Source organism: Esox lucius, chromosome 5 (genome assembly GCF_011004845.1).
Source record: "Esox lucius isolate fEsoLuc1 chromosome 5, fEsoLuc1.pri, whole genome shotgun sequence".
Classification (NCBI taxonomy): domain Eukaryota; kingdom Metazoa; phylum Chordata; class Actinopteri; order Esociformes; family Esocidae; genus Esox; species Esox lucius.
Genome location: NC_047573.1, coordinates 33,913,262 through 33,940,724, shown reverse-complemented (window position 1 = coordinate 33,940,724; position 27,463 = coordinate 33,913,262). Strand labels below are relative to the sequence as shown.

General features: G+C 41.8%; 1 protein-coding gene and 1 long non-coding RNA gene across 3 annotated transcripts in view; one reads left to right on the top strand and one right to left on the bottom strand.

Annotated features, from left to right (window-relative positions):
• Positions 1 to 7,195: 7,195 nt before the first annotated feature.
• The window catches only part of LOC105024356 (integrin alpha-D), a 96,374-nt gene continuing 76,106 nt past the window's right edge, over positions 7,196 to 27,463 (bottom strand). For both annotated transcript variants that reach the window (XM_029119869.2, XM_029119871.2), the window contains 8 exons: positions 19,424 to 19,510; positions 19,195 to 19,273; positions 19,003 to 19,101; positions 17,721 to 17,801; positions 17,306 to 17,416; positions 8,210 to 8,323; positions 8,004 to 8,114; positions 7,196 to 7,348 (listed from right to left, as the gene is read on the bottom strand). In XM_029119869.2, the coding sequence (XP_028975702.2) occupies positions 7,256 to 7,348; positions 8,004 to 8,114; positions 8,210 to 8,323; positions 17,306 to 17,416; positions 17,721 to 17,801; positions 19,003 to 19,101; positions 19,195 to 19,273; positions 19,424 to 19,510 (775 nt within the window). In that variant the 3' untranslated portion in view covers positions 7,196 to 7,255. The remainder of the gene's footprint in view (positions 7,349 to 8,003; positions 8,115 to 8,209; positions 8,324 to 17,305; positions 17,417 to 17,720; positions 17,802 to 19,002; positions 19,102 to 19,194; positions 19,274 to 19,423; positions 19,511 to 27,463) is intronic.
• On the top strand, positions 19,519 to 27,101 carry LOC109615813. The gene is made up of 3 exons (XR_002196818.3): positions 19,519 to 20,358; positions 24,909 to 25,675; positions 26,617 to 27,101. It is a non-coding gene; the product is annotated as an uncharacterized LOC109615813 (long non-coding RNA).

Below are 27,463 nucleotides of genomic sequence, written 5' to 3'. Positions count from 1 at the left end.
CAACTATACTCCTTCCGTTTCCACTATACTTTGTCTCTCACACACATACATTCTTCTCTCACATACATATATTTTCTTTACACATGCATACATTTTCTGCTTATATACATATATTATTTAAAATTGTGACTGCATGTGCATGAGATCAAAAATGTAGGAATATGTATGTTAAATTTAGAAATATGAGAGAAAAATATATTTTTGTGTGAGTTAAAATATAGAAATATAAGAGTAAAATGTATGAATGTGTGAGTTAAAAATATATTCTTATGAGAGAAAAAACTGTATGTATGTTAGAGTGAAAATATATGTATGTGAAAGGAGAATGTACATATGTGAGGGTGAAAATGTATGTATGTGAAAGGAGAATGTATGTATGTGAGAGTATCAGAATGAATAATGTCTTATACGGCCCCTCATACTATTGTGTAAAACGTGTCCATTGGTACTGCGGACCATCCACTGTGAATGCAAGCCAAGGTCTCACTTCAGGATGTAGGGGCACAGACCAAAAACCATTAGCCATATCAATGACTGAAAACACAGTGTGTTGGCTTCAATGAAGCAAAAATGGTAGACATGTCTATGCCATCTATGTCAGAGTGGTCAATTTGCAAATCGTCTCATTGGCATTTCTATAGTACACAGTTACACGCCACGCTCCTGATGCTTTATGGACAGGCCATACAGGACTATTAGAAGCAGAGTGTGTCTTTTCAACAATCCCATAAGCATGTAAATCTCCAATGACTGCCTTTGTCGCAGCCATGGCTTCTTTACTGATAGGATATTGTTTAGTACATGGCGGTGCTTCACCCGTTAGGCGCACGGAGTCCATGACCAAATTACTGCACTCATTCTTTGAGGTAGTCCGAATAGGATGAGCAGACAGGTTTGAGTTTTTTTGAGGTTCCACGTGACTTTTTCATGCATGTCCAACGTGGAGTCCAATTTCATAATGTTGTCAAGATCCATTATGGGTTGATCAAAAGATCCAAACCACAATGTTGTTTCGATTTTCATAGGACCAATAGAGATAGGCAAAGGTGTCATTTGTTTCATTTCTGTTTTCCCCCCTCCCACTCCTGTGGCCCTCATCTTCTTGCCAGTGTACTGGGGAAATATATGTTCTGCATAGGAAATAGGCAGCACGGTTACTTCAGCTTCTGTGTCTACCAAAAATTAAACTGGATGTTGGTTTTCCAATATGCTAACATATATGCCGTTTGATTTCAAGTGTACACCTGCAGAGATGAGATTAGTTTCCCTCCACCGCATCCAGCAGTCTCCTCTGCAGATTGGTAAACTTCTGTCACAAAATTGTGTCAGTAGAACCATGTTCTTTATTCCAACCACCTTTGTTTGATGCTTTTTTTTGTTTCTGACATTGGGCATTTTTAGACCAACAGTCTTTCTCCAGGTTACCAGTTTTTCCACAAACGCTACACTGGATGGCCTTCCTATCAGGGGTACCTTTTTATTGCACTACACGGATCACTGGGTTAGCCATATGTTGATTCATATCTCTATCTAACCTAGACAGGTGATCAGCTGTTTCACCATATGAGATTTTATCCCATCCTGGCGTTGTAGAAACATATGCTTTCCTCAATTCATTGCTAATAGACTGCATTAACTGATGAGTGATGGCACCGTTTTTCATATTATTCAATTCATTATCATCCTCACACATGCCACTGTGTCTGATTACTATGGCACGTAACTGGTCCTCCACATCAAAGAACGATTCTTTTGGCTCCTGCACACATTTAGTGATTTTGCCCCAATTTGTGGTTGCAATAGATAAACGTTGAATTGCTCGCCATCCTTGTGTGAGGTCCTGTTTATCCTCACCTAAGGCGGTTTTCACTTTATCAGCCAAGTCAGCATATTCCCTATTGTTGAGAATAAAAACAACAAAAGTTGAGTTGCATCAGATGGATGCAGATTATATAGTTTCCTGTGCTTTTCAGTTGATCCCATGTCTTTGAACCAATATCTCGTGGGTGTTTCAATAACTTGGACCATTCCTCCAATTGTTTGGGGGAAGCTGCTTTGTGAGAATAAACCATTATCGGAGAATGTCCCTCATCTGGACCTCTCATTAGCTTAGACTTTATTGGTCTCACATTCATAGTTTCCCTGGCAGATCCTGATACACTGTGGGCTAAAGATAAGTTTGATGTTGGACAAATGAAAGGCGTTCAGCCTCTCACAGTCACACCAAAATCCAATGGATTGTTATTGTTTATGATTCCCTGGTAGGGAGGGGTGCCATAATACTCTGCCCTGATTCTCCATGTAACACTGCCATCCTTCCTGTTCGTAAAACTAATGGGGATTGATGATTTGTTCAAGATCGAAGACCTGTTAATGAAGAAATACATGCTCGTTCCCAACTCTGTCACTGTCTTATCTGATGTTCCACCCACCGCAATTTGTTTTTCAGTTATTGATTTGGCTAATGCATTTTTCAGTATTCCTGTGGCAAAGGAATCTCAATATTCGTTTGCTTTTACGTTTTGTGGGAAGCGATGGACCTGGTCCGTCCTCCCTCAGGGGTACGCAGAGTCTCCGGCTGTCTTCTCTGCAGTGCTTGGTAAAAATTTGGAAGGGTTCATACTTCCGACTGGAAGTAAGCTGATTCAATATGTTGATGATTTACTCTAGTGCTCTGAGACTCTGATAGTTTTAGAGATTGCGAAACTGATACCAGCTGAGAATGGCCACAAAGTTTCCAAAACAAAATTGCAATTTGTCCAACAATCTGTTAGGTACCTAGGCCATAACATCATGCCTAACGGTAGATTGTTAAGTTCAGAATGCGTTAAAGCGGTGCTGGAACTCCACAAACCAATAACCAAAGCCCAAATGATGAGCCTTTTGGGTGTGGCTGGCTACTGCAGAGCCTGGCTTCCAGACCAGCCACAAAATGGCCATGAAGGACAAAATTGTTTGGACCACTGATGGACTGACTTCCCTGGATTGTCTCAAACACTCCCTGTCTACCTCTCCCTGTTTAGGTTTACTGGATCATGTGTAGCTGTTTAACCTCTTTGTCTGTGAAAAAAATGGGTTCATGTCTTCTGTTTTGACACAGGACCACCGTGGGAAGCAGTGGCCGGTGGCGTACTATTCCAAGCGATTGGATCTAGTCTCTCGGGCTCTGGTCTGCTGCCTACGGGCAGTTGCCGCAGCTGCTGAGGCAGTTCTGGCTTGTACAGATATTGTTGCCATGTGCCCTCTCACTGTTCATGTTCCACATGCTGTTCATGTTCTCATCTCACAGGCTAAGACAGCACATTTTCACCCTGCTAGGTTTCTGCACTACCAAAACATTCTCCTGACAATGTCTCATGTTACGCTAAAGAGATGCACTGTTCTGAACCCTGCTACTCTTATGCCTACAGATGATGATGGTGACCCTCACGACTGTGCTGCCATAGTGGAAGAAGTCAGTAAGCCACGACCCGACCTCTCAGACACACCCATTGATAATGCTGATCTTGAGTTTTTTGTGGATTGCTCAGCCCAGCATTCCCCCAAAGGTGAGTCCTTAGTAGCATATGCCATCACTTCAGCATTAGAGGTTGTTGAAAGTGCTATATTAACCTCACACCTATCTGCTCACCTATCTGTTTGTACTCATTAGAGCCTGTATTCTAGCCCAACATCAGTCTGTTAATATCTACACAGACAGCAGATATGCCTTTGGGGTCGTGGATGATTTTGGTACTCTATGGCACCAGCGCGGGTTCCTAACAGCATCTGGTAAGACAATCTGTCACTCTAGGTTAGTTGCTAATCTACTGGACTCTATCCTACTACCGGAATCCATTTCTGTGTGCAAATGTCAGGCTCATACTAATGCCTCTGATTCCGTCTCTAAAGGTAATGCTGTATCTGACATGGATGCTAAATCAGCTGCCACATCTCCTGTCTCCCCCATTTTGCAGATAGTTTCTCTGCCTCCAACTGATGTTTTCTCGCTTAATGATGTTTCTGACTTACAATCAGGCGCTGACACTGCAAAGGTCTCTTGTTGGAAGTGGTTGAAATGCTCCTTTGACCAGAAGCTGAAGCTTTGGGTTGGTCCTAATGACCTCCCTGTCCTTCCTCGCTCCTGTTACCCCTACGTTGCTAAGTTAGCACATGGCCAAGACCATGTTTCTAAGGGTGGGGTTGTGAATATTGTACATAATTTTTGTTTGCACCAGGATTTTCCCTATTTGGCGAAAATGTCTGTGCAAAATGTGTGATTTGTTTGACAAACAGTGTGGGTAGGGGCACACTGAGGCCGATGTTGGCCAACCCAAAGCCTGAAGGGGCCATTTTAGCACTTAGTGATGGATTTCATTGAGTTGACTCCATGCCAGGGATAAAAAATTGTCTTGTAATGGTGGATGCATTCCCTAAGTGGGTAGAAGCATTTTCATGCAAACATGCCACAGCCATCGCTGTTGCAAAGAATTTGATGCAGGAAACTATTCCCAAATGGGGCCTACCATCAAAATTGACCTCAGACAATGGCTCCCATTTTGTAAATAGTGTAATTGAATGCATCTCCACTTGTCTGAAGATAGATCTGCGCACACATTGTAGCTATCATCTAGCCAGTGGTGGCTTGGTTGGGAGAGCTAATCAGACTCTAAAAACCAAATTGACCAAATTGATGGCTGAGAAAGAATTGTCATGGGTAACAGTGATGCCACTTGCCTTAATGTACATGCGAGGCAGAGAGCATCGCACTACGTGTCTTTCTCCTCATGAAGAGCTTACAGGCAGACCGATGAGGATGATCACCACTCCTTTCACACAGAATAGACTGACGTGGCAGGGCTACGACGATGAGATGGTGAGTTATTGCATCGCACTTAACAATGTGTTGAAGTCTATTTTTCCTAGGGTGAAAGGAGGACCACTCCACAAGATCCAACCAGGAGACTGGGTTGTGGTGAGGGACCTCCGTAGGAAGTACTGGTATGGAGAGAGCTACATGGGTCCAAGCCAGCCACTGCAGGAAGTCTAGCAAATAACAGCCGCCCCAGCCATTACAGGAGGACTGCCGAACTGCCACAATGAGAATGGCTGGTGGTTGCTGATGAACCACACGGTGAGATGAGTTATGATCCACACCAGCCCCTGTTATGCCTGTGCACTCGTGCCCCATTCGGGTGGGAGTTGCTTATGTCTACCTGCCCCGGGAATGGACTGGGTGTTGTGTTTCTGTTACTTTGATCACCACAATAAAAATGTTTCCTATGTCAAGTAATTTACACTATCAGGTCCACAGAAGTGCAATAGGCTCCCCTAATCATGTTCCACTAGATGCCAGACGCTCCACTTGATTGGAGAAGTTCTGGCGTGGGTTAATTCCTTTGTACGGGGCTGTTGAGAATGCCCATGAGATAGATAGAATAGGTTATGGACTAGAAACGCTTGTTAATATCACTACTGATGGATTTATGATAATGATGCCTGAGCTGAGGGCTTTGCGTGTTATGGTACTGCAAAATTGTATAGTCTTATACATGATGTTAGCAGAACAGGGTGGGGTATGTCATGTGGTTGGCCAGCGCTGTTGTACTTATATCCTGGAAGGAGATCAGTCTTTTGTTGCCCTTGTCTTAGCTTTTTTGAAACATTTCTGGCATCAAATTCAAAATGGGCATATATTTTTCAAGGAAAAATTTCAAAATGTGTTATGTTGTCTACTGAATATAAGGTTTTAATGATTTGCACATGTGAGGAACGAGGATAGCGAGTACGTAAAAAGGAGAAGCAAAAACAAAAAATTACCTTTTAATGGCAACAAGGAAACACCACACGCTCTCAAACTGAACGACACAATAACCCGTGAGGTGCAGTTGAAAACAAGGAACTCAAATAGACAACATAATGTAAATTCTATCTTTATTTACATATTCAATGATTCTTCATTATTTGTATATAGACATTAATTTCTATCCTAGTAGGCAATCATTGGAATGTTAACAGTTAACATTTGTTTCTGTAAGGTGTAAATGCAGGGACAAAAGGTCTGTTATTGCCTAGCTTGCTTGCTTCCCTGTCATATGAGATGGCCCCAGAACAGATTGGAATGTGTCCATAATTGATAAGGGGTCTATTTTTCAGGGCTAGTTTTATTATCCTTAGATCAGTAAACCAACCCCCACCCCTTTAGTTAGGGGATGTAAACCTCATCCTGTGGTGTTTGGGGAAGCATTTTCCTCAATCCTGTCTGCATCTTCAGAACTTTTATCTTGGATACTTGCAATGTAATTGTAATACTCTCTTCATATATTAAATTAATTTGTTACATTAAATAATTGACTATTTGGAATTCATCTAAAATGGGTCAAAATCCAGTTCCACCATGACTAACAAGAAACAGGTGTTTGTGAGTGTGAGGGGTGCGTGTGCCATCGTTTCCAGCTGGCAGTTAATATGCCGGCGAGGTGTAGCGCTGGAGAGGGAGAGAGCACTCAGTGCCAAGCGGTGGAACCGTCACAGCACATCTTTGCATTCTGATTTTATATCCATTTTACACAGCATCCCAACTTTTTTGGAAACAGGGTTGTACATATAATTATAGAATCAACACAAAGCACAGATATAAAGGAGGGTTAACAATTTTTTGTATTGATAGTTTGACTTAGTATTTCCAAATAAATATTGATATTTTAGCCAACATGTTTCAGTTTAGGCCTACCTCAATTGTAATCAGGATTTACTACCTGATTTTAAAGATGTATAAAAGCAGAATCATTTCCTATATTTTTTTCACCTTTTGTTAATGTTCAATTTGGGTTTAAATTATTGCAATGACAATGTGTTAATCTAACTGGATTTCCACAAGACAAAACCAAACTATTGTTTTTTGTTTCCATGGTCGTTATTGTTTTTGTTAAAAAAATATTTGTAATTTTATTTGTAACCTTGTAATTTATATAATATATAAGTATGTTAATATTTTTTTGAAAGCATCGTGTTTTGCATAAAGAGTTAGTATAAAGCACAATAATTATATTCAATACAATGATAGGTAATCTAAACAAAAACCATAAAAATGTAAATAAAATACTTTTTAGAATGGCAAAAATATAATAACTATCAACAGCTGTGTCATAACAATAAAGCCATAGTTCAAGTACAAATTGGCTTGTGAACATTAACAGGGAAAGGATATTGTGTAATTTTTTTTTTTTAATGAACTATAACCTTTATATTTGTGAACAAATGCAGTTGTTTATTGTTATTCAGCCAGGGCAGCTTCTCCATCATTCCCTGGCATATCACCTGATGCATCATTCATCATCTGCTTGTAATGACTCTTGAAAAATCCAGCCTGAGAAAAAGAGAGAAATAGAGATGATGATGTCACTCATGGTAAAAATGATAAACTACAGAAACGATTGCGAAATAGGCAGTTATGCCTAGTTATTTCTTTGCTTTTATAAACACACACAAAATTTAGAAGGCCATTGTGTCTGTAAAAGTGTTTTTCTATGATGTTTTATTTAAAGGAAATCATTACCTTCAAACTACTTTTATGTGGTTTGTGAGTAGAGTAGAGCAAAACAAATAGCATATACATGTTTGTGAATGTCTCTGATTTTCAGAGACGTGTTCAGCAATGTGTGTTCAGTAGTGTGTAGCTAAACAATTCTGACATGACAGTTTTTTTAAGAAAATACAGTCCTAGGCATCTATCACAAATATCTCTCGGGACCTATTAATCACAGATCTTGGTATCTACAGATTCGAAAGTTGACAAATCCAAAAGTACATACCTGAAGTGCATAAAGCTCAAAAAGTGTCCATAGGTCTCAATTGGCCCATGTAATAACATGTGAAGCAATATGTGATATCAAACTACACACACTAAATCCAGATAATGTAAAGTGTTATGTGATGTCACATGACTTTATATGTGACAATACATTTGATATTTTCCCCATATAAATATGGTAGTGTTTTTTCTGTAAGGGTCAGTCTAGTACCTTATACAGCCCAGCAGTGATCAAAGCTAACAGGAACAGACCTCCCACAGCACCACCAATAATCTCCTTTGTGAAGTTAACCTCAGTGTAGACCTCCACCTGAGTTTCAATCTGCAGATGAGAAACATATATACAATTTCAACTAAAGATACATTTTTCAGTAATATCAATAATACAACAAGGTATGTGAATGAAAAACCGGATACCGTCTGGAAATGTGGGTTGTTTTTTGAGTCTGAAGAAAAATAGATGTATTGGTTCCTGTCGTAAGCAAGAGTGGCTGTGCTGACCAAGCTGAATTGGGCAGACTCAAGACCAATCTGCAGAAAATGTGAAATAGAATGAAAGAGGTTGTTGTTGCTAATGTGTAAGACAAGGCAAGTTTATTTATATAGCACATTCCATACATTTCCATACACAATTCAAAGAGCTTTACATAAGAAAAAACTATTATCAGGCAAACTAGAAATACATTTTGCATTAAAGACAAAGCATCCAAATAAAAACATCAGAGGGCTATAATTATAATTAAAAGGTTAATAAAAGGCAGACGAATACATAAAGGTTTTAGACTAGATTTGAAAGTGGTCATGGTTGGGGCAAGTTTAAGATTTTCTAACAGTTTTATCCAACTCTGTGCAGCCTAATGACTAAACGCTGCCTCACCAACCTTTGTCCTTACTCTAGGAACAGTTCGCAGACCAGACACTGATGACCTGAGGGGTCTAGAGGATTCATACTGAGTAGGTCTGAGAGGTAACTTACAATCAGTTCTATGATATACAGGGAGCCAGAGCAGAGACCTAATATTTGGTGTAACATGATTTTTTGCTTTCTTAGTCAGAACTCAAGCAGCAGCGTTCTAAATGAGTTACAATAACTTTTTTTGAAAATAGGCCATTATAATAGTCCAACCTATTGGAGATTAAAGTGTGGATGTGTTTTTCTAGATCTTGTCTGGACATGAATCATCTAATTGTAGTCGTGTTTTTAATGTAATAACAGGCTGATTTTAGTTATAAATTATTTTTGGCTATTGAAATTTATCAGAATCCATAATAAAAGGCAGAAGATATTTTGAACATATTTTGACCATGGCTTTTATTAAAGGATGGTGTCAAGGTAATCTATTTAAATGTTATATTTATTTAGTTGAAGAAAGTTCTGGCACATTCAATCATTGATTTGTTCAATGCACTGATGAAGTGATTCAATGGGACCATATTCACTAGATGAGAGAGCTATATAAATTTGTGTGTCATCTGCATAATTATAAGAAACAATTTTGTTGCTTTACATGATATGGACTAACGGTATCAGAGGAGAGAGCCATGCGGAAGTCCACATTTCATGTGGGTTCTCTCTGATACATAGTTTCCTATGGAGACAAAGTATTCGCTGTCTTGTAAATGAGACTTGAACCTATTTAGGACCGTGTGACTAAGACCAACACAGTTTTCTAGCAGCATTGTATGGTCAACTGTGTCAAATGCCGCACTAATGTGCAACAATATACAAAGATGTACATTTTACCTCAATCAGTGTTAAAATGAATGTTGTTTAAAACTTTAGATAACAACAACAAGAGTCTCAGTGATGTCATGGGGCCAAAATCCCAATTGGAAAGAGTGCACCTATGAAGGCTACAGTGGGGAGAACAAGTATTTGATACACTGCAGACTTTGCAGGTTTTCCTACTTACAAAGCATGTAGAGGTCTGTACAAAAATCCAGAAAATCACATTGTATGATTTTTAAGTAATTAATTTGCATTTTATTGCATGAAATAAGTATTTGATCACCTACCAACCAGTAAGAATTCCGGCTCTCACAGACCTGTTAGTTTTTCTTTAAGAAGCCCTCCTGTTCTCCATTCATTACCTGTATTAACTGCACCTGTTTGAACTTGTTACCTGTATAAAAGATGCCTGTCTACATACTCAATCAAACAGACTCCAACCTCTCCACAATGGCCAAAACCAGAGAGCTGTGTAAGGACATCAGGGATAAAATTGTAGACCTGCACAAGGCTGTGATGGGCTACATCTGGTTGATCCAGAGGAGGAATGGGAAAAGGTCATGCGGTCTGATGAGAGAAAAATAGAAATCTTTGGTCTAAACTCCACTCGCCGTGTGTGGAGGAAGAAGAAGGATGAGTACAATCCCAAGAACACCATCCCAACCGTGAAGCATGGTGGTGGAAACATCATTCTTTGGGGATGCTTTTCTGCAAAGGCGACAGGATGACTGCATCGTATTGAGGGGAGGATGGATGGGGCCATGTATCGCGAGATCTTGGCCAACAACCTCCTTCCCTCAGTAAGAGCATTGAAGATGGGTCGTGGCTAGGTCTTCCAGCATGACAACGACCCAAAACACACAGCCAGGGCAACTAAGGAGTGGCTCAGTAAGAAGCATCTCAAGGTCCTGGAGTGGCCTAGCCAGTCTCCAAATATTTGGAGGGAAAGTCCCGAAACCTGAAGGATCTGGAGAAGGTCTGTATGGAGGCGTGGGCCAAAATCCCTGCTGCAGTGTGTGCAAACCTAGTCAAGAAATACAGGAAACGTATGATCTCTGTATTTGCAAACAGGTTTCTGTACCAAATATTAAGTTATCCTTTTCTGATGTATCAAATACTTAAGTCATGCAATAAAATGCAAATTAATTACTTAAAAATCATATAATGTGATTTTCTGGATTTTTGTTTTAGATTCCGTCACTCACAGTTGAAGAGTACCTATGATAAAAATTACAGAATTCTACATGCTTTGTAAGTGGGAAAACCTGCAAAATCGACAGTTTATCAAATACTTGCTCTCCCCACAGTACATCTGATATACACTCACCTAAAGGATTATTAGGAACACCATACTAATACTGTGTTTGACCCCCTTTCACCTTCAGAACTACCTTAATTCTACGTGGCATTGATTCAACAAGGTGCTGAAAGTATTCTTTAGAAATGTTGGCCCATATTGATAGGATAGCATCTTGCAGTTGATGGAGATTTGTGGGATGCACATCCAGGGCACGAAGCTCCCGTTCCACCACATCCCAAAGATCCTCTATTGGGTTGAGATCTGGTGACTGTGGGGGCCATTTCAGTACAGTGAACTCATTGTCATGTTCAAGAAACCAATTTGAAATGATTTGAGCTTTGTGACATGGTGCATTATCCTTCTGGAAGTAGCCATCAGAGGATGGGTACATGGTGGTCATAAAGGGATGGACATGGTCAGAAACAATGTTTAGGTAGGCCGTGGCATTTAAACAATGCCCAATTGGCACTAAGGGGCCTAAAGTGTGCCAAGAAAACATCCCCCACACCATTACACCACCACCAGCAGCCTGCACAGTGGTAACAAGGCATGATGGATCCATGTTCTCGTTCTTTTTACGCCAAATTCTGACTCTACCATATGAATGTCTCAACAGAAATCGAGACTCATCAGACCAGGCAACCTTCTTCCAGTCTTCAACTGTCCAATTTTGGTGAGCTCGTGCAAATTGTAGCCCCTTTTTCCTATTTGTAGTGGAGATGAGTGGTACCCGGTGGGGTCTTCTGCTTTTGTAGTCCATCCGCCTCAAGGTTGTGCGTGTTGTGGCTTCACAAATGCTTTGCTGCATACCGCGGTTGTAACGAGTGGTTATTTCAGTCAAAGTTGCTCTTCTATCAGCTTGAATCAGTCGGCCCATTCTCCTCTGACCTCCAGCATCAACAAGGCATTTTCGCTCACAGGACTGCCGCATACTGGATGTTTTTCCCTTTTCACACCATTCTTTGTAAACCCTAGAAATGGTTGTGCGTGAAAATCCCAGTAACTGAGCAGATTGTGAAATACTCAGAACGGCCCGTCTGGCACCAACAACTATGCCACGCTCAAAAATGCTTAAATCACATTTCTTTCCCATTCTGACATTCACTTTGGAGTTCAGGAGATTGTCTTGACCTGGACCACACCCTTAAATGCATTGAAGCAACTGCCATGTGATTGGTTGATTAGATAATTGCATTAATGAGAAATTGAACAGGTGTTCCTAATAATCCTTTAGGTGAGTGTAGGTCTGTAGTTGTTAATTACACAAAGGTCTAGGCTACGCTTTTTTAACAGATGCTCTATGACTGCCAATTTTTGTATCTTTGAAAAAGGAGGCAAATTCATTGAATTTAACGGTGTAGAGGAGCTCTGGGGCTGTTGGTGCTGAGGGGTTTGTCAACAATAGCACTAGGTATGTAAACTATTAATGTTTTTGTTAATGATGTTAGAAAAAAAATATTGTTTAGCGCATCTCAATTCTATTTCATATGAATGAATTATATATCTATAGAAGTGAAATTCAGTTTTTCGCCATTTGCTCTCTTCTTTTTGGCAATCTCTCTTCTGGGTTTTTATAGATGTTGCGTTTTTCCAAGGTGCTTTTTTCTTGCCAGTAATAATTTTAACCCTTGCAAAACCCATTCAAAACTTTAGAACTGGAGGTTATAATTTGAGAGTGAAAGTTAAAATAATGGACTGTAGTCATCAAGAAATTAGATGTTTTGGTGGCCGGTAAATGGTTAATAGCAGAACACAAGATGTGCATTTCAATACAGCTTATAGATGAAATACAGCTTATAGCTTAAAAAAGATGAAAAATCACCAAATAGTGTATGCTTGCACTGATAAATGTCGCTACAAACCCATTTCCTGTCAGCCTATTAAAATTTGGATGGGCTGACTCCATAACGACTGCTGGACCATTCTTTTCGAAGTCATGTTTTGGTTAAGAACATGAAATTCAGTTTATAAGTACTAATAAGTTATAAGTACTCATTAGTTTTTATGTTGTGAACTCTCTCTACTGCAGACCCTTTGATGTGTATGGGGGCGTGGTCTCCCTGCCACTGCTTCCTGTGATCAACAATCATCTCCTTCGTTTTGCTGATATTGAGCTGGAGGCTGTTATCCTGACACCACGAAGTCAGTGACCTTACTTCGTCTCTGTAGGCAGACTCGTCTTTGTCATTGATCATGACTATGATCGTGTCATCAGCAAACTTAACAATGGTGTTGGAGACGTAAGTTGCCAGGCAGTGGTGGGTGAAGAGAGAGTACAGGAGTGGGCTCAACACAAAGCCCTGGGGGGAACCAGTACTGAGAGTCAGTAAGATGGAGGTGGGGTTGCCCATCTGCACCACCTGGGGTCTGCCTGTCAGGAAGTTCAGGATCCATCTGCATATAGGGGGATCGAGACCCAGATCCCTGAGCTTAACTGCCAGCTTGTGGGGCACAATGGTGTTGAAAGCTGAGCTATAGTCAATGAACAGTATCTCACAAAAGTGAGTACGCCCCTCACATTTGTGCAATTATTTGATTATATATTTTCATGTGACAACACTGAAGAAATGACACTTTGCTACAATGTAAAGTAATGAGTGTACAGCTTGTATAACAATTTGCTGTCCCCTCAAAATAACTCAACATACAGCCATTTATGTCTAAACCGCTGGCAACAAAAGTGAGTACACCCCTAAGTGAACATTTCCAAATGGGGCGCACAGTGTCAATATTTTGTGTGGCCACCATTATTTTCCAGTACTGCCTTAACCCTCTTGGGCATGGGATACACCAGAGCTTCACAGGTTGCCACTGGAGTCCTCTTCCACTCCTCCATGACAACATCACAGAGTTGGTGGATGTTAGAGACCTTGCGCTCCTCCACCTTTCGTTTGAGGATGCCCCACAGATGCTCAATCGGGTTTAGGTCTGGAGACATGCTTGGCCAGTCCGTCACCTTTACCCTCAGCTTCTTTAGCAACGCAGTGGTCGTATTGGAGGTGTGTTTGGCGTCATTATCATGTTGGAATACTGCCCTGCGGCCCAGTCTCCGAAGGGAGGGGATCATGCTCTGCTATAGTATGTCACAGTACATGTTGGCATTCACGGTTCCATCAATGAACTGTAGTTCCCCAGTGCCGGCAACACTCATGCAGCCCCAGATCATGACACTCCCACCACCATGCTTGAGTGTAGGCAAGACACACTTGTCTTTGTACTCCTCACCTGGTTGCCACCACACACGCTTGACAACATCTGAACCAAATAAGTTTATCTTGGTCTCACAGACCACAGGACATGGTTCCAGTAAATCCATGTCCTTAGTCTGCTTGTCTTCAGCAAACTGTTTGCGGGCTTTCTTGTGCACCATCTTTAGAAGAGGCTTCCTACTGGGATGACAGCCATGCAGACCAATTTGATGCAGTGGGCGGCATATTTTTCTGAGCACTGACAAGCTGACCCCCCACCCCTTCAACCTCAACAGCAATGCTGGCAGGAACTCTTGGATATGACGCTGAGCATGTGCACTCTACTTCTTTGGTCGACCATGGCGAGGCTTGTTCTGAGAGGAACCTGTCCTGTTAAACCGCTGTATGGTCTTGGCCAGCGTGCTGCAGCTCAGTTTCAGGCTCTTGGCAACCTTCTTATAGCCTAGGCCTTCTTTATGTAGAGCAACAATTACTTTTTTCAGATCCTCAGAGAGTTCTTTGCCATGATGAACTTCAAGTGACCAGTATGAGGCCATGTTGAACTTCCAGTGACCAGTATATATATTTAACACACCTGCTCCCCATTCACACCTGAGACCTTGTAACACTAACGAGTCACATGACACTGGGGAGGGAAAATAGCAAATTGAGCCCAATTTGGACCTTTTCACTTAGGGGTGTACTCACTTTTGTTGCCAGCGGTTTGGACATTGATGGTTCTGTGTTGAGTTATTTTGAGGGGACAGCAAATTTACACTGTTATACAAGCTGTAGACTCACTACTTTACATTGTAGCAAAGTGTCATTTCTTCAGTGTTTGCAAAGATGTGAGGAGTGTACTCACTTTTGTGAGATCCTTTTGTGCAGATGAGAGAGTGAGAGTGCAGAGTGGAGGGTCAGAGTGACGGTGTCCCCTGTGGATCTGTTTTGTCTGTAGGCAAACTGTTGCAGGTCAAGTGTTGTAGGCATGGAGTCTGTGATGTGTGTTTTAACTAGCCGCTCAAAGCACTTCATGATGATTGGTGTGAGTGCTACAGGGCGGTAGTCATTCATGCAGAGGACTTTTGCTTTTTTGGCACAGGAACAATGATGGACTTTTTGAAGCAGGTGGGGACCACTGATTTACATAGCGATAGGTAACTCGAAATTGTTCGTTGAGTGCAGCCCCAGCATTGGCTTGGCTTGGGGGGATGTACACAGCTGTTAAAATGACTGATGTAAACTCCCGGGGTAGATAGTAAGGGTGACATTTAATCGTAATATGCTCCAGATCAAGAGAGCGTCCAGAAGAGATACAGTGGATATAAAAAGTCTACACACCCCTGTTAAAATTCCAGGTTTTTTGATGTAAAAGAATTAAACAAAGTTTCCACTTTTATTGTGACCTATAATGTGAACAATTCAAATGAAAAACAAATCTTCGAGTGGGAAAAATAAAAAATATTAAAGGTGGAAAAGGTTCTGAGATTATTTATCTTTCTCTCATTCTTTAACGTCACAAGAACCTGGCATTTTAACAGGGGTGTGTAGACTTTTTACATCCACTGTACAGTCCACATCCAGACACCAAAGACTGTTTGCCATGAAGCAGACACCACTCCCCCGCTTTAACCGGACTCTTTTGTTCGATCCTGCCGATGAATGGATAGCCCTTTCATAAACAATGACATTTCTAAGTGACCTTTGAATGGTAGTGTACACAACCAAAATATTTATAAAAAAGACATACAAAACAAACACATACAATTCAACAGATATAATTGCTGACAACAACATATTGATCCTCCATAACATTTATAAAATGGGCAAGGTATCTAACTTAAGTTGGATCTGCAGTTTATTCCATAGGTAAGGTGAAAAGGAACTGAACACATTTCTACCCAACTCTGTGGAGACACTCTGTGGAATCACTAATATAATCCAAAAACAACTTGTTTGGTAGGGATCTAACGTGCTTATAGCAGACTGTATTGTATTTCATTATTGATGTTAGATACATATCAAATTGTTATGGTTAATGTGTGTGCTATGATGAGTTGTATTTGTTATTTTTCTTGTTATAACAGGTATGTAGAAGGATAAGATAACTGGTTCTGGCCTGATCATTTTGTAGTCATGAGTGCATTTTCTAGTGCAGGAACCCCAAGGACATAGTTTCATCTCTTTTGGCACTGTCAGCAATACACAACATTCTTGACACAAAGACTGGTGAGATTACTGGTTGGCAATCAAATATCTTCTGAGTATTTCGGGTTGGCAACATTAATCAGTTGTTCCATTTTGTCTGAGAACATCAAATATTGAGAGGTGGGGGAGAGACAGGGGTGATGCGACCTTAAGTGGTGAGACTGGGAGCTATACTGAGGCCGTTCTGCAGGTGAAAGGTTGTCCAAGCTCTCATGTGTCTCAGAGTGTTTAACCTGAGGCTGAGGCCATGTATGAGAATGGTGGGGTGCAGAAGGGTGATGGAGAGAAGAGAGAAAATTGCCCATTAATAGTCTCTGTTATCCTTGTTGAGATGGAGGCCAGCTGCTCTGTAAAGGTATCTGCACCCCCAGAACACATTAAAGTTGTCAGTAAAGGTTAGTCCTTAAAACTTCGGTTTTTGGAAAACCATGTATTCTGTCTGAGTAGGCTCCTAAACTTATTGATACCTCTGCCAACATATGGTAGCGGTCCACTGATAAATGACAGAATTACAGGTTTGCAACTTCGTTAAAAAATTCAGTGAAGTCGGTTTTTAATTGTTTTGATTGCTCTTTGTGAATGTCATTGGTCTATACATGCACAATGATTTGTATATATTTTGGGTGGTCAGACAGTATTTGAGGAATTGTTTCGTAGATATCACAGACCAATGCACCCGGGAAACAGAAAAGCCTTCTTTGTGTTCTTTTTTGGGGCCTTTATTTACATTAGTTAAATTCAGATTTACAGCCAATGCGTCGTAATATTAAGGGTCAATTGCCTTGGTTGCGAACAGAATGACAACTTTTACAGCAGCTAGCAACCTTTTCTTCACTGGTCAGATGCTCTAACCACTAGGCTATATGCTTTCCCCAAAACAACTTTTGGGCCCTGCATAGTGTGCAATGCATTACTGGTTCCATGCTCCCACACATCCAGGATGTCTGTCCAAAACAATGTTTGACAAAAGCATGCACCGTTATTAAGGAACCTAAAAGACTCAGGGACAGGCAAAGCTCAACACCTGACCACCTAAACCAGCTGCTCTAATTGTCCTGATGTGTACTACATAACTCTGGTCATATTACCTGTTCTATCCATCCAGAGCTGAGATTGCCAGAAATGTTGAAAGAGTTGTGAGCATCTTTTCTTATGAAGACATTGCACATGAACACCCCACAGGTTGCAACAGAGCAGTCCTGTGAGAGAAAGATTGAAGACAAATTTTGATAATTTGTTTAAATAATGCAAGATTAAAAGCAGCAAAAGCCAAGTTGCGTAAAAGGTTCTATGCAAAATATTTCCATAAGATTGCCCTAATTTTATAATAATTATTGATAACCTAAACAAAATAAGTGTGCATTACCCATTATCTCACCATGCATTGAGTTTAATTACATTTTCAAAAGTGTGTAATAGCACTGTATACTAGCTTAAAAAAAACATAGTAAACTATAGTGCATTTCAATGGAAAACTTCAGATTTTGAGGATTAAGTATTTACCAAAATAGAATCTTTCTTCAGTTTGTAAACAAAGTCTGTGGAAATTGGTCCCTCATTCTTGTCTCTATGACAACCTGGAATCTGAAAATACAAATATTCCTCAATCCAGTGGAACAAATTAAAGGGATCGTACAAGGCCCTTGAAGTGCTAAAAGTTAAAATTTCAATACTGGAAAACATTGAAAATAATCTACCTCAGCACAATTTCCCCCTAGTTCTAAATCTAGAAATTATGCCAAAATAAATTAAGGATGCTAAATAATTTTCTGATCTGAGTATGACTATCACGTTCAAGCTGCTTTTCCTCAGAAAAAGTGACTCATTTACAACTGTAGTGCTTTCCCTCTCTCAATGAAGCGATTTTTCTGTCAAAAATGCTGGTAAAGGAAATTTAATTCAGCACTTTTGAGTAGTAAAACACTATGTAATACACTATGTGAGTAGTAAAGTTTTTAGTACATCTTAAAGCAAAAACACTATTTACTGAGCATGGAATGGAAAGTTCAGAGCATTATGTCAGAATAATCTCAGAGAGCATGCGTTCCTTAGCAAGTATTACATGGGATCAGCCAGTTAACCCCTAATTTCATCCCCATACCAGGTTTTATTTGCATGTGCAACTTTTAAAAGAAAAATAACCATTTGCTAAACAGTAGTAGTTGCATATCTTTTTTAATTCACATGACACAATCAAGAGCACAGGCAAATATTCACCAAATTGCAAATATTTGCCTTTGCCAAATTGCAAACAACTAATATAATATTTAGAAACAGCCAAAATATTGGGTATTGCCAAAGGTCAACCACCATCCCCTATAAACTGGATCTAATATCTGCTATGCATTTGCTCCCATTTTATGCGAGTGAAAGGCTACTTTGCATGCAGCAGGTGTCATTGTGACATATTCAGTATGTGTGATCAATGTAATTATCGTCCATATTTAAATACTAAATCTTTTTCTGGAGTTTCTGAAACATTTTTTGGGACCCTAACTTTGGGAGCATGTTTAGAGCAGTGGTGTGTTTGTGAGAGAAAAAGCATGTGGTGGTTTGTTTCAATCTGGACTCTGCTAGGCTTGTATGTGAGTGAAAGAGTTTGTGCTGTGCATGTGTGAATTATAGAGGATTTATGTGAGAGGAAGTAAGCTTTGCAAGAGGGTGTTTGAGGCAGGGAGAATATGGTATGTATCAGGTTATCAAGTTTACACCATCCAGTTCATAAATAACTGCACAGGGGAAGGTTGGGGGATGAGATCATTCAACAAATGGTTTGCATTCTTACCTGTATGCTGTTTTGATCAGCCCAAATACTTTTGTCTCCAAGTTTCATTGGCACCTTGATTATCACAGTAAGATTAAAATCTCTTACATAATTCACAACCTGAGACAGAATGGACAATAAAAAAAAAGCTTAAATGCCTTCTAAATTGACACATTAAGTCAATAAAACAAATGTATATGGCATGATATTTACCACAAATGATTGTTTCACATGTTTCTGCAAATCATTTTTCCCGGCAGTGAATTTAATGTACTGAGTTGAATCCTCATGTCTAAACAATTGAAACATTAAAAGCATAATCATTATTTGAATGTGTTGATATAGTAGAAATGGTGACCATGATTAGATTAGGATAGTTTTAAATGTTAAACCAGTTTAATAGGATAATATATTGTTGTATACAAAGTACTGTTGCACACACCTTGTGATCAAAACATATATGCTGTATTTCACACCAATTTTCTTCTCTCTGAAAAGTTCACTGCTCAGAGAGTGTGCATTATTTCCACTAAACAGGACGAAAGAGGGTTCAACAGTTAATAGAAATATTGGTAGCAACAGTTTATATTCGGTGCATTATTTGATCCACAACCAACCAGAACATGTACCTTTACAAAAGATTAAAAAAGATTTTTGTTCCTGGCCTTTTTTGGGCTATCTAGCCTAATCCAGGACTGTGGAGACATTATTTTGGGGAATTAATACAGTTTTGATTTTTTACGATTTTTTAAAAGGAAGCCCAGCTACAATGAAAGTGAACGGGGCAACAGATACAACGTGCAAAATTATATGATACATTCGGTTTTCCAAAACGGAAAGACCAGGGTATATTGATATAGGTATCCGTATGTTCTCCAAAAAGAACATTGTTTCAATGGTTATCGCTGTTTATTCTTTCTGGAAAATGGATAAGCAGCTGCCCGCGGATGTATCTGTCTGTGAGGTGGCTGTATCCTTAACCGTCTTTTTTTGTTTACAGAACTGTAGCTCACGTTAGCTAGTGTAGACTAATATATCAAACAAAAATGACAAGTTCTATTAGCTGCTGATAAACCAACGCAAATCTGTCTGCAAGGAGGATTTATCCGGCATCCGGGATTGTTTACTAAACTGTAGCTCACGTTAGGAGTGGGATTTATTGCTTCTGTAACTAATGCCATGGAGCCTTGATGTGTCTGTGGATGAGGCTGAATCGGCACCGGCATGTGCAACAGATGCAGTGACTTTCAAGCTCGTACTGTATCAACCCGGCAGTTTTAGAAACCTTCCACGTCCCCAAAGAAACTGGAAGAGGCAGAGGCGACCCGGCCCCGGATAAGCGGAAGAAGATGGTATGGATGGTATGGTATAGTATGGGTAGGTACTGAAATTATTACTATGGAGCATTGACATGATTTTGATAATGTTGGGAACGGCCATGTCAGGTATTTCCCCTGAATGATAACATTCCGGAATGATGACCTGTCTTTTAGACAATTAGCTAAGTTTCATTTTATTCTCAAAACTTTTGGATAAATACTGTACATTTTGCTTGTTGCCCGCTAGTAAACTCCAATGAAGTCAGCACCATAGTTCAGCTGTTGTGAAACCGCACCGTGTTGTTAGGTCGAGTGCAGAAGTTTACAGATTTTGTGAGGTAGTGCATTGTTCATGGAAAAAATAGTTCAGTTTCACTTAGAACATAATTATTGATACAAAGCTCGTTTTGGCACAGTTTTTTCAGGAGCACTTATGGAGACCTATATCAATACACCGTGGCCTTCCAATTTTGGAAAACCGAATGTACCATATAAATCCGCATGCTATATCATTTGCCCCATTCACTCTCATTGCAGCCGGAAGAGGCTTCCTTTTAAAAAAATTGTAAATTCTCAAAACTGTATTAATTCCAAAATAGTATGTCTCCATTGTCCATGAAGCTAGATAATCTGAAATAAATGCCCCAGGATCAAAAAGAGCGAACCATTCCTTTAACTATAACCAGTGTCAAAAGAAAATATAGATTTAAATAGTGCCATTTTTGATTCAATTTTTTGTACGACGTGAATAAATGCGGTATTTTATTTAACTTTTTCACTTTCTTCACATGCACTTTTTTTGAGTGACAGCTAGCTCAAATAGCGGCATCTGCAACTCGCAGTGGCATTTCCGGTGGCAGGTTGAGATGCCACAACATCTGCTCCGTTAGCAGTGGCATTTTTAGAGGCAGGTTGAGATGCCACGACATCTGCCCCGTTTGCAGTGGCATTTTTTTGTGTGGCAGGTTGAGATGCCAATGATTTTTCCTGAGATTTACTCGGGCACCTGCCATCGTTTGTATGGTATTTCCGGTGGCAATCTAGGATGCCGCGTCACCTGCCGCTGTGTGAGTTGCCACCGGTTCACAGTAAGATGCCATGTCACATCGACCGATTATGGGGTAGAACGGTGGCAAAGTTGCATTCTTCATAGTTGTCAAATCTCTTACCTCACTTATTGACATTATTCCAGGAGCAGCTGTCTTTAAAAAAACGATTTCAATGAGCCCCTCCTTGAACTGCCACCTTAACGTGGTGGAGGGGTTTGAGTACCCGAGTGACCCTAGGAGCTATGTTGTCTGGGGCTATATGCCCCTGGTAGGGTCTCCCAAGGCAAACAGGTCCTAGGCGACGGGTCAGACTAAGAGCGGTTCAAAAACCCCTTAATGATGAAAAATATCTTGTGCCCTGTGACGTCGCCCGGCATGGCGCAGCCGGGGCCCCACCCTGGAGCCAGGCCCGGGGTTGGGGCTCGTCCGCGAGCGCCTGGTGGCCGGGCCTTTCCCCATGGGGCCCGGCCGGGCCCAGCCCGAACGATCAACATGGGGCCGCCCTCCCGTGGGCTCACCACCCACAGGAGGGACCATAAGGGGCCGGTGCAGAGAGGATCGGGCGGCAGTCGAAGGCGGGGGCCTAGACAACCCGATCCCTGGACACGGAAACTAGCTCTAGGGACGTGGAACGTCACCTCGCTGGCGGGGAAGGAGCCTGAGATCGTGCGTGAGGTTGAGAGGTTCCGACTAGAGGTAGTCGGGATCACCTCTACGCACGGCTTGGGCTCCAGAACCACACTCCTTGAGAGAGGATGGACTCTTCACCACTCTGGAGTTGCCCATGGTGAGAGGCGGCGGGCTGGTGTGGGTTTGCTTATAGCTCCCCAGCTCTGCCGCCATGTGTTGGAGTTTACCCCGGTGAACGAGAGGGTCGTTTCCCTGCGCCTACGGGTCGGGGATAGGTCTCTCACTGTTGTTTGTGCCTACGGGCCGAACGGCAGTGCAGAGTACCCGACCTTCTTGGAGTCTCTGGGAGGGGTGCTGGAAAGTGCTCCGACTGGGGACTCTATCGTTCTACTGGGGGACTTCAACGCCCACGTGGGCAACGACAGTGACACCTGGAGGGGCGTGATTGGGAGGAACGGCCCCCCTGATCTGAACCCGAGCGGTGTTCAGTTCTTGGACTTCTGTGCTAGTCACAGTTTGTCCATAACTAACACCATGTTCAAGCATAAGGGTGTCCATCAGTGCACGTGGCACCAGGACACCCTAGGCCGCAGGTCGATGATCGACTTTGTTGTCGTTTCATCTGACCTGCGGCCACATGTCTTGGACACTCGGGTGAAGAGAGGGGCGGAGCTGTCAACTGATCACCACCTGGTTGTGAGTTGGATCCGATGGCGGGGGAGGAAGCTGGACAGACTCGGCAGGCCCAAGCGTACTGTAAGGGTCTGCTGGGAACGTCTGGCAGAGTCTCCTGTCAGAGAGATCTTTAACTCCCACCTCCGGCAGAGCTGGATCCTGAGGGAGGCTGGAGATATTGAGTCCGAGTGGACCATGTTCTCCACCGCCATTGTCGAAGCGGCCGCTCGGAGCTGTGGCTGTAAGGTCTCCGGTGCCTGTCGAGGCGGCAATCCCCGAACCCGGTGGTGGACACCGGAAGTAAGGGATGCCGTCAAGCTGAAGAAGGAGTCCTATCAGGCCTGGTTGGCTTGTGGGACTCCTGAGGCAGCTGACGGGTACCGACAGGCCAAGCGGACTGCAGCCCGGGTGGTTGTGGAGGCAAAAACTCGGGCCTGGGAGGAATTCGGTGAGGCCATGGAAAAGGACTATCGGCTGGCCTCGAAGAGATTCTGGCAAACCATCCGGCGCCTCAGGAGAGGGAAACAGTGCCCTACCAACGCTGTTTACAGTAGAGGTGGGCAGCTGTTGACCTCAACTGGGGATGTCGTCGGGCGGTGGAAGGAGTACTTCGAGGATCTCCTCAATCCCGCCGTCACGTCTTCCATTGAGGAAGCAGAGGAGGAGGGCTCAGAGGTGGACTCATCCATCACCCGGGCTGAAGTCACAGAGGTGGTTAAGAAACTCCTCGGTGGCAAGGCACCGGGGGTGGATGAGATCCGCCCTGAGTACCTCAAGTCTCTGGATGTTGTGGGGCTGTCTTGGCTGACACGCCTGTGCAACATCGCGTGGCAGTCGGGGACAGTGCCTCTGGGATGGCAGACCGGGGTGGTGGTCCCCTCTTTTTAAGAAGGGGGACCGGAGGGTGTGTTCCAACTATAGGGGGATCACACTTCTCAGCCTCCCCGGGAAAGTCTATGCCAGGGTTCTGGAGAGGAGAATACGGCCGATAGTAGAACCTCGGATTCAGGAGGAACAGTGTGGTTTTCGTCCAGGCCGTGGAACACTGGACCAGCTCTATACCCTCTACAGGGTGATGGAGGGTTCATGGGAGTTTGCCCAACCAATCCACATGTGTTTTGTGGATTTGGAGAAGGCATTCGACTGTGTCCCTCGCGGCATCCTGTGGAGGGTGCTTCGGGAATATGGGGTCCTGGGTCCCTTGCTAAGGGCTGTCAGGTCCCTGTACGACCGAAGCAGGAGCTTGGTCCGCATTGCCGGCAGTATGTCAGACTTGTTCCCTGTGCATGTTGGACTCCGGCAGGGCTGCCCTTTGTCACCGGTTCTGTTCGTAATTTTTATGGACAGAATTTCTAGGCGCAGCCAGGGGCCGGAGGGTGTCAGGTTTGGGGACCACACGATTTCGTCTCTGCTCTTTGTGGATGATGTTGTCGTGTTGGCCCCTTCAATCCAGGACCTTCAGCATGCACTTGGACGGTTTGCAGCCGAGTGTGAAGTGGTGGGGATGAAAATCAGTACCTCCAAATCAGAGGCCATGGTCCTCAGTCGGAAAAGGGTGGCTTGCCCACTTCAGGTTGGTGGAGAGTGCCTGCCTCAAGTGGAGGAGTTTAAGTATCTAGGGGTCCTGTTCACGAGTGAGGGAAGGAACGGGAGATTGACAGACGGATCGGTGCAGCTTCTGCAGTAATGCGGTTGATGTATCGGTCTGTCGTGGTGAAGAAAGAGCTGAGCCGCAAGGCGAAGCTCTCGATTTACCGGTCAATCTACGTTCCTACTCTCACCTATGGTCATGAGCTTTGGGTCATGACCGAAAGGACAAGATCCCGGACACAGGCGGCCGAAATGAGCTTTCTCCGCAGGGTGGCTGGGCGATCCCTTAGAGAGAGGGTGAGAAGCTCGGTCACCCGGGAGGAGCTCAGAGTAGAGCCGCTGCTCCTCCACATCGAGAGGGGTCAGCTGAGGTGGCTTGGGCATCTATTTCGGATGCCTCCGGAACGCCTTCCTGGGAAGGTGTTCCGGTCCCGTCCCACCGGGAGGAGACCCCGGGGAAGACCTAGGACACGCTGGAGGGACTATGTCTCCCGGCTGGCCTGGGAACGCCTCAGTGTCCCCCCGGAAGAACTGGAGGAAGTGTCTGGGGAGAGGGAAGTCTGGGCATCCCTGCTTAGACTGCTGCCCCCGCGACCCGGCCCCGGATAAGGGGAAGAAGATGGTATGGATTTCAATGAGCTTCAATAATTATAATTTTTTTCAGGATCTAGGCGTTCTCGCACACGTCGGCGTGGAGTTTGAATGCCATCACAGTCTGAGAGAGGCTTATTCCCCATGTCTCAAGCTAGTAAGTCCATGGTCAATATTTATTATTGTATCATTCTTTAATAATCATAAAGTAACAAAAATTAATGAATGTATTTTCTTCCACAGAATAACAGAAATCAGTGCTTGGAAAGCTAGTTGAACTTCTTGATGAGATTAAAAAGAGTCAGAAGGCCCTATTTTCATGCCTTTGTATTAGAGGTATACTACTGTCCCATATGGATGAGTCAACATGACCAGTTCCCATTTAAGCTCAATCTGGCAACAATCAGTATATTACCAACACCATTGGTTTATTCATAATGTATTGAGTGGCTTTTCATGTGTCATGTACAGGTGTCTCAGCTCTCAATGGTGGGAGGGAGGAACAATAAAGACTGCATCCAAAAAGTGATGGACAGGTATTAAACAACTGTCACATGCTCAGAATATAGAATATAATTATGCAGTTAAATTTTTACTCATTGCCTGCTCTGTTTGCCCTCCTCTTAGCATATAGAAAAGCAAAAATGCAGAAAGAGATGATTCATTAGGAATAATGCAAGCATAAAGGAATATTTGTAGAATGTAGGCGTGGACCTCACTATATGATTTTCTGCATTTTTTCTCAGGCTTTTCACCAACAGCCTAATGGCTGCTTTCAACATGAAAGTCGCAGTGAGAAAAAAGCCTTCCAGGATACCGTTTTTTACTCTGTGGTAAAAGGTAACTGCATTTTTCATGTTTATACAGGTGCTTCTCAAATTAGAATAGTGTTAAAGTCAATTAATTTTAGGAATTCAACTTAACAGGTGAAACTAATATATTATATATACTCATTACATGCAAAGTGAGATATTTTAAGCCTTTATTTGTTATAATTTTGATTATGGCTTACAGCCAAAAATTTGAATATTTCATCAAATCGATAAAAAAAGGGATTTTAAATACAGAAATGTTGGCTCCCTGAAAAGTATAATCATGCATATGTACTCAGTACTTGGTTTCGGCCACTTTTGCATGAATTAACTACAGAAGAGTCAAGTTTAAAATAGGAAAAATATCATTCTGAAAGAAATGCTAATGGGCTCATAAGAATCAAGGATCTATGCTAAACTATGCTAAAAGTGGTACGTACAGACCCGGAGATTAGCTGAATGGATTAGAAAACGCTAAAACTCAACTGTTTAACTCTGGGGGAGTTGTAAAATGAGCCTATTTCCAAAAAAGTGGAGTATCCCTTTAATGGGTTTTTGTTTATTTTCAGGCAGAACATATGCATGATTATACTTTTCAGAGGGCCAACATTTCTGTATTTATATATATATATATATTTTTTTTTTATTGATTTCATGTAATATTCAAATCATCAAAATTATAACAAAGGCTTGAAATATCTCACTTTGCATGTAATGAGTTGATATAATATATTAGTTTCACCTGTTAAGTTGAATTCCTTAAAAAAAAAAAACTTTTTCACGATATTCTAATTTCTTGAGAAGCACCGGTATATATCTACTTTAGCGTACCAATTGTATTTATTTTGGGAAGGTATGCAAATCCATGCAATTGTTAATTGATAAAATGTAAATACAATGTGTAGTAGGAGCCTTAATGATGTAAGACGTGGTTTATTCATGCACCATCTAATATATTTTCTTTTGCAGCTGCAGTAATGAAGTGGAGTAAAACTGTCACAGAAGTTGAAATCAGGGCTGCTATGGCTGAGACACTTAAACTTAAAATGCTTCCGGGAGAGCTGGAGGTCGCAAAGTGTGAACATTTGTAGTGTACATTTTCTTTCTTAGAGTTGTGTTTTGTGTTGACTCTTGGAATGTGAAATCTGTGTTGGTTACTAGACCTATGTTTATTGCACTTTTTAAAATGTGCTGTTCTAAGCTAACCCTTTAAAGCTTTGTTTTATTCATATGTTAATCTAAAATGTTATTTGGCATGTTAATGTGTTGGGACTTGAGAATTGACAATTGTCAATAGGCATTGAGTAAACGTTAAAGATCGACCTGTTTTCAACATTGAAAAGTCAGACAAATTTGACCCTATCATGACCCTATTTGTTTCTTTGATTATTTATAATATTTTATTTGTATTCCAGTCTGTTATGTTGCAGTGCTAAGGAAAGAAATTGGTGGTAGCCTGTTTTTTTTTTTATTTAAATTGCAATGACAAAATACTTTACTCACTCAAATAAAAGACTGCAGTTTAAAGCGTGATAACATTAGGGGAACAATATTTAGGATGGTTCCCCCTTTATTTTTTAAATCTGCGGCAAAGGGCCGCAGGTTGGATTCGAACCCCCCATCCCCCCGGGGGGGAAATCAACTATAAAGACAAAAACTTTTTTTTATAAGGCTGTAAACATCGTATTTCTTCTGTAAAGTTGGGCATGATTTATAAAAAGATGAATCAGTTTGTTTTATTTTTCTTACAGGATATATTCTAGTGTACTCACTATGCCCAAAAATAGGCTACCAAAGCAAATCTCTTAGCCTTTGT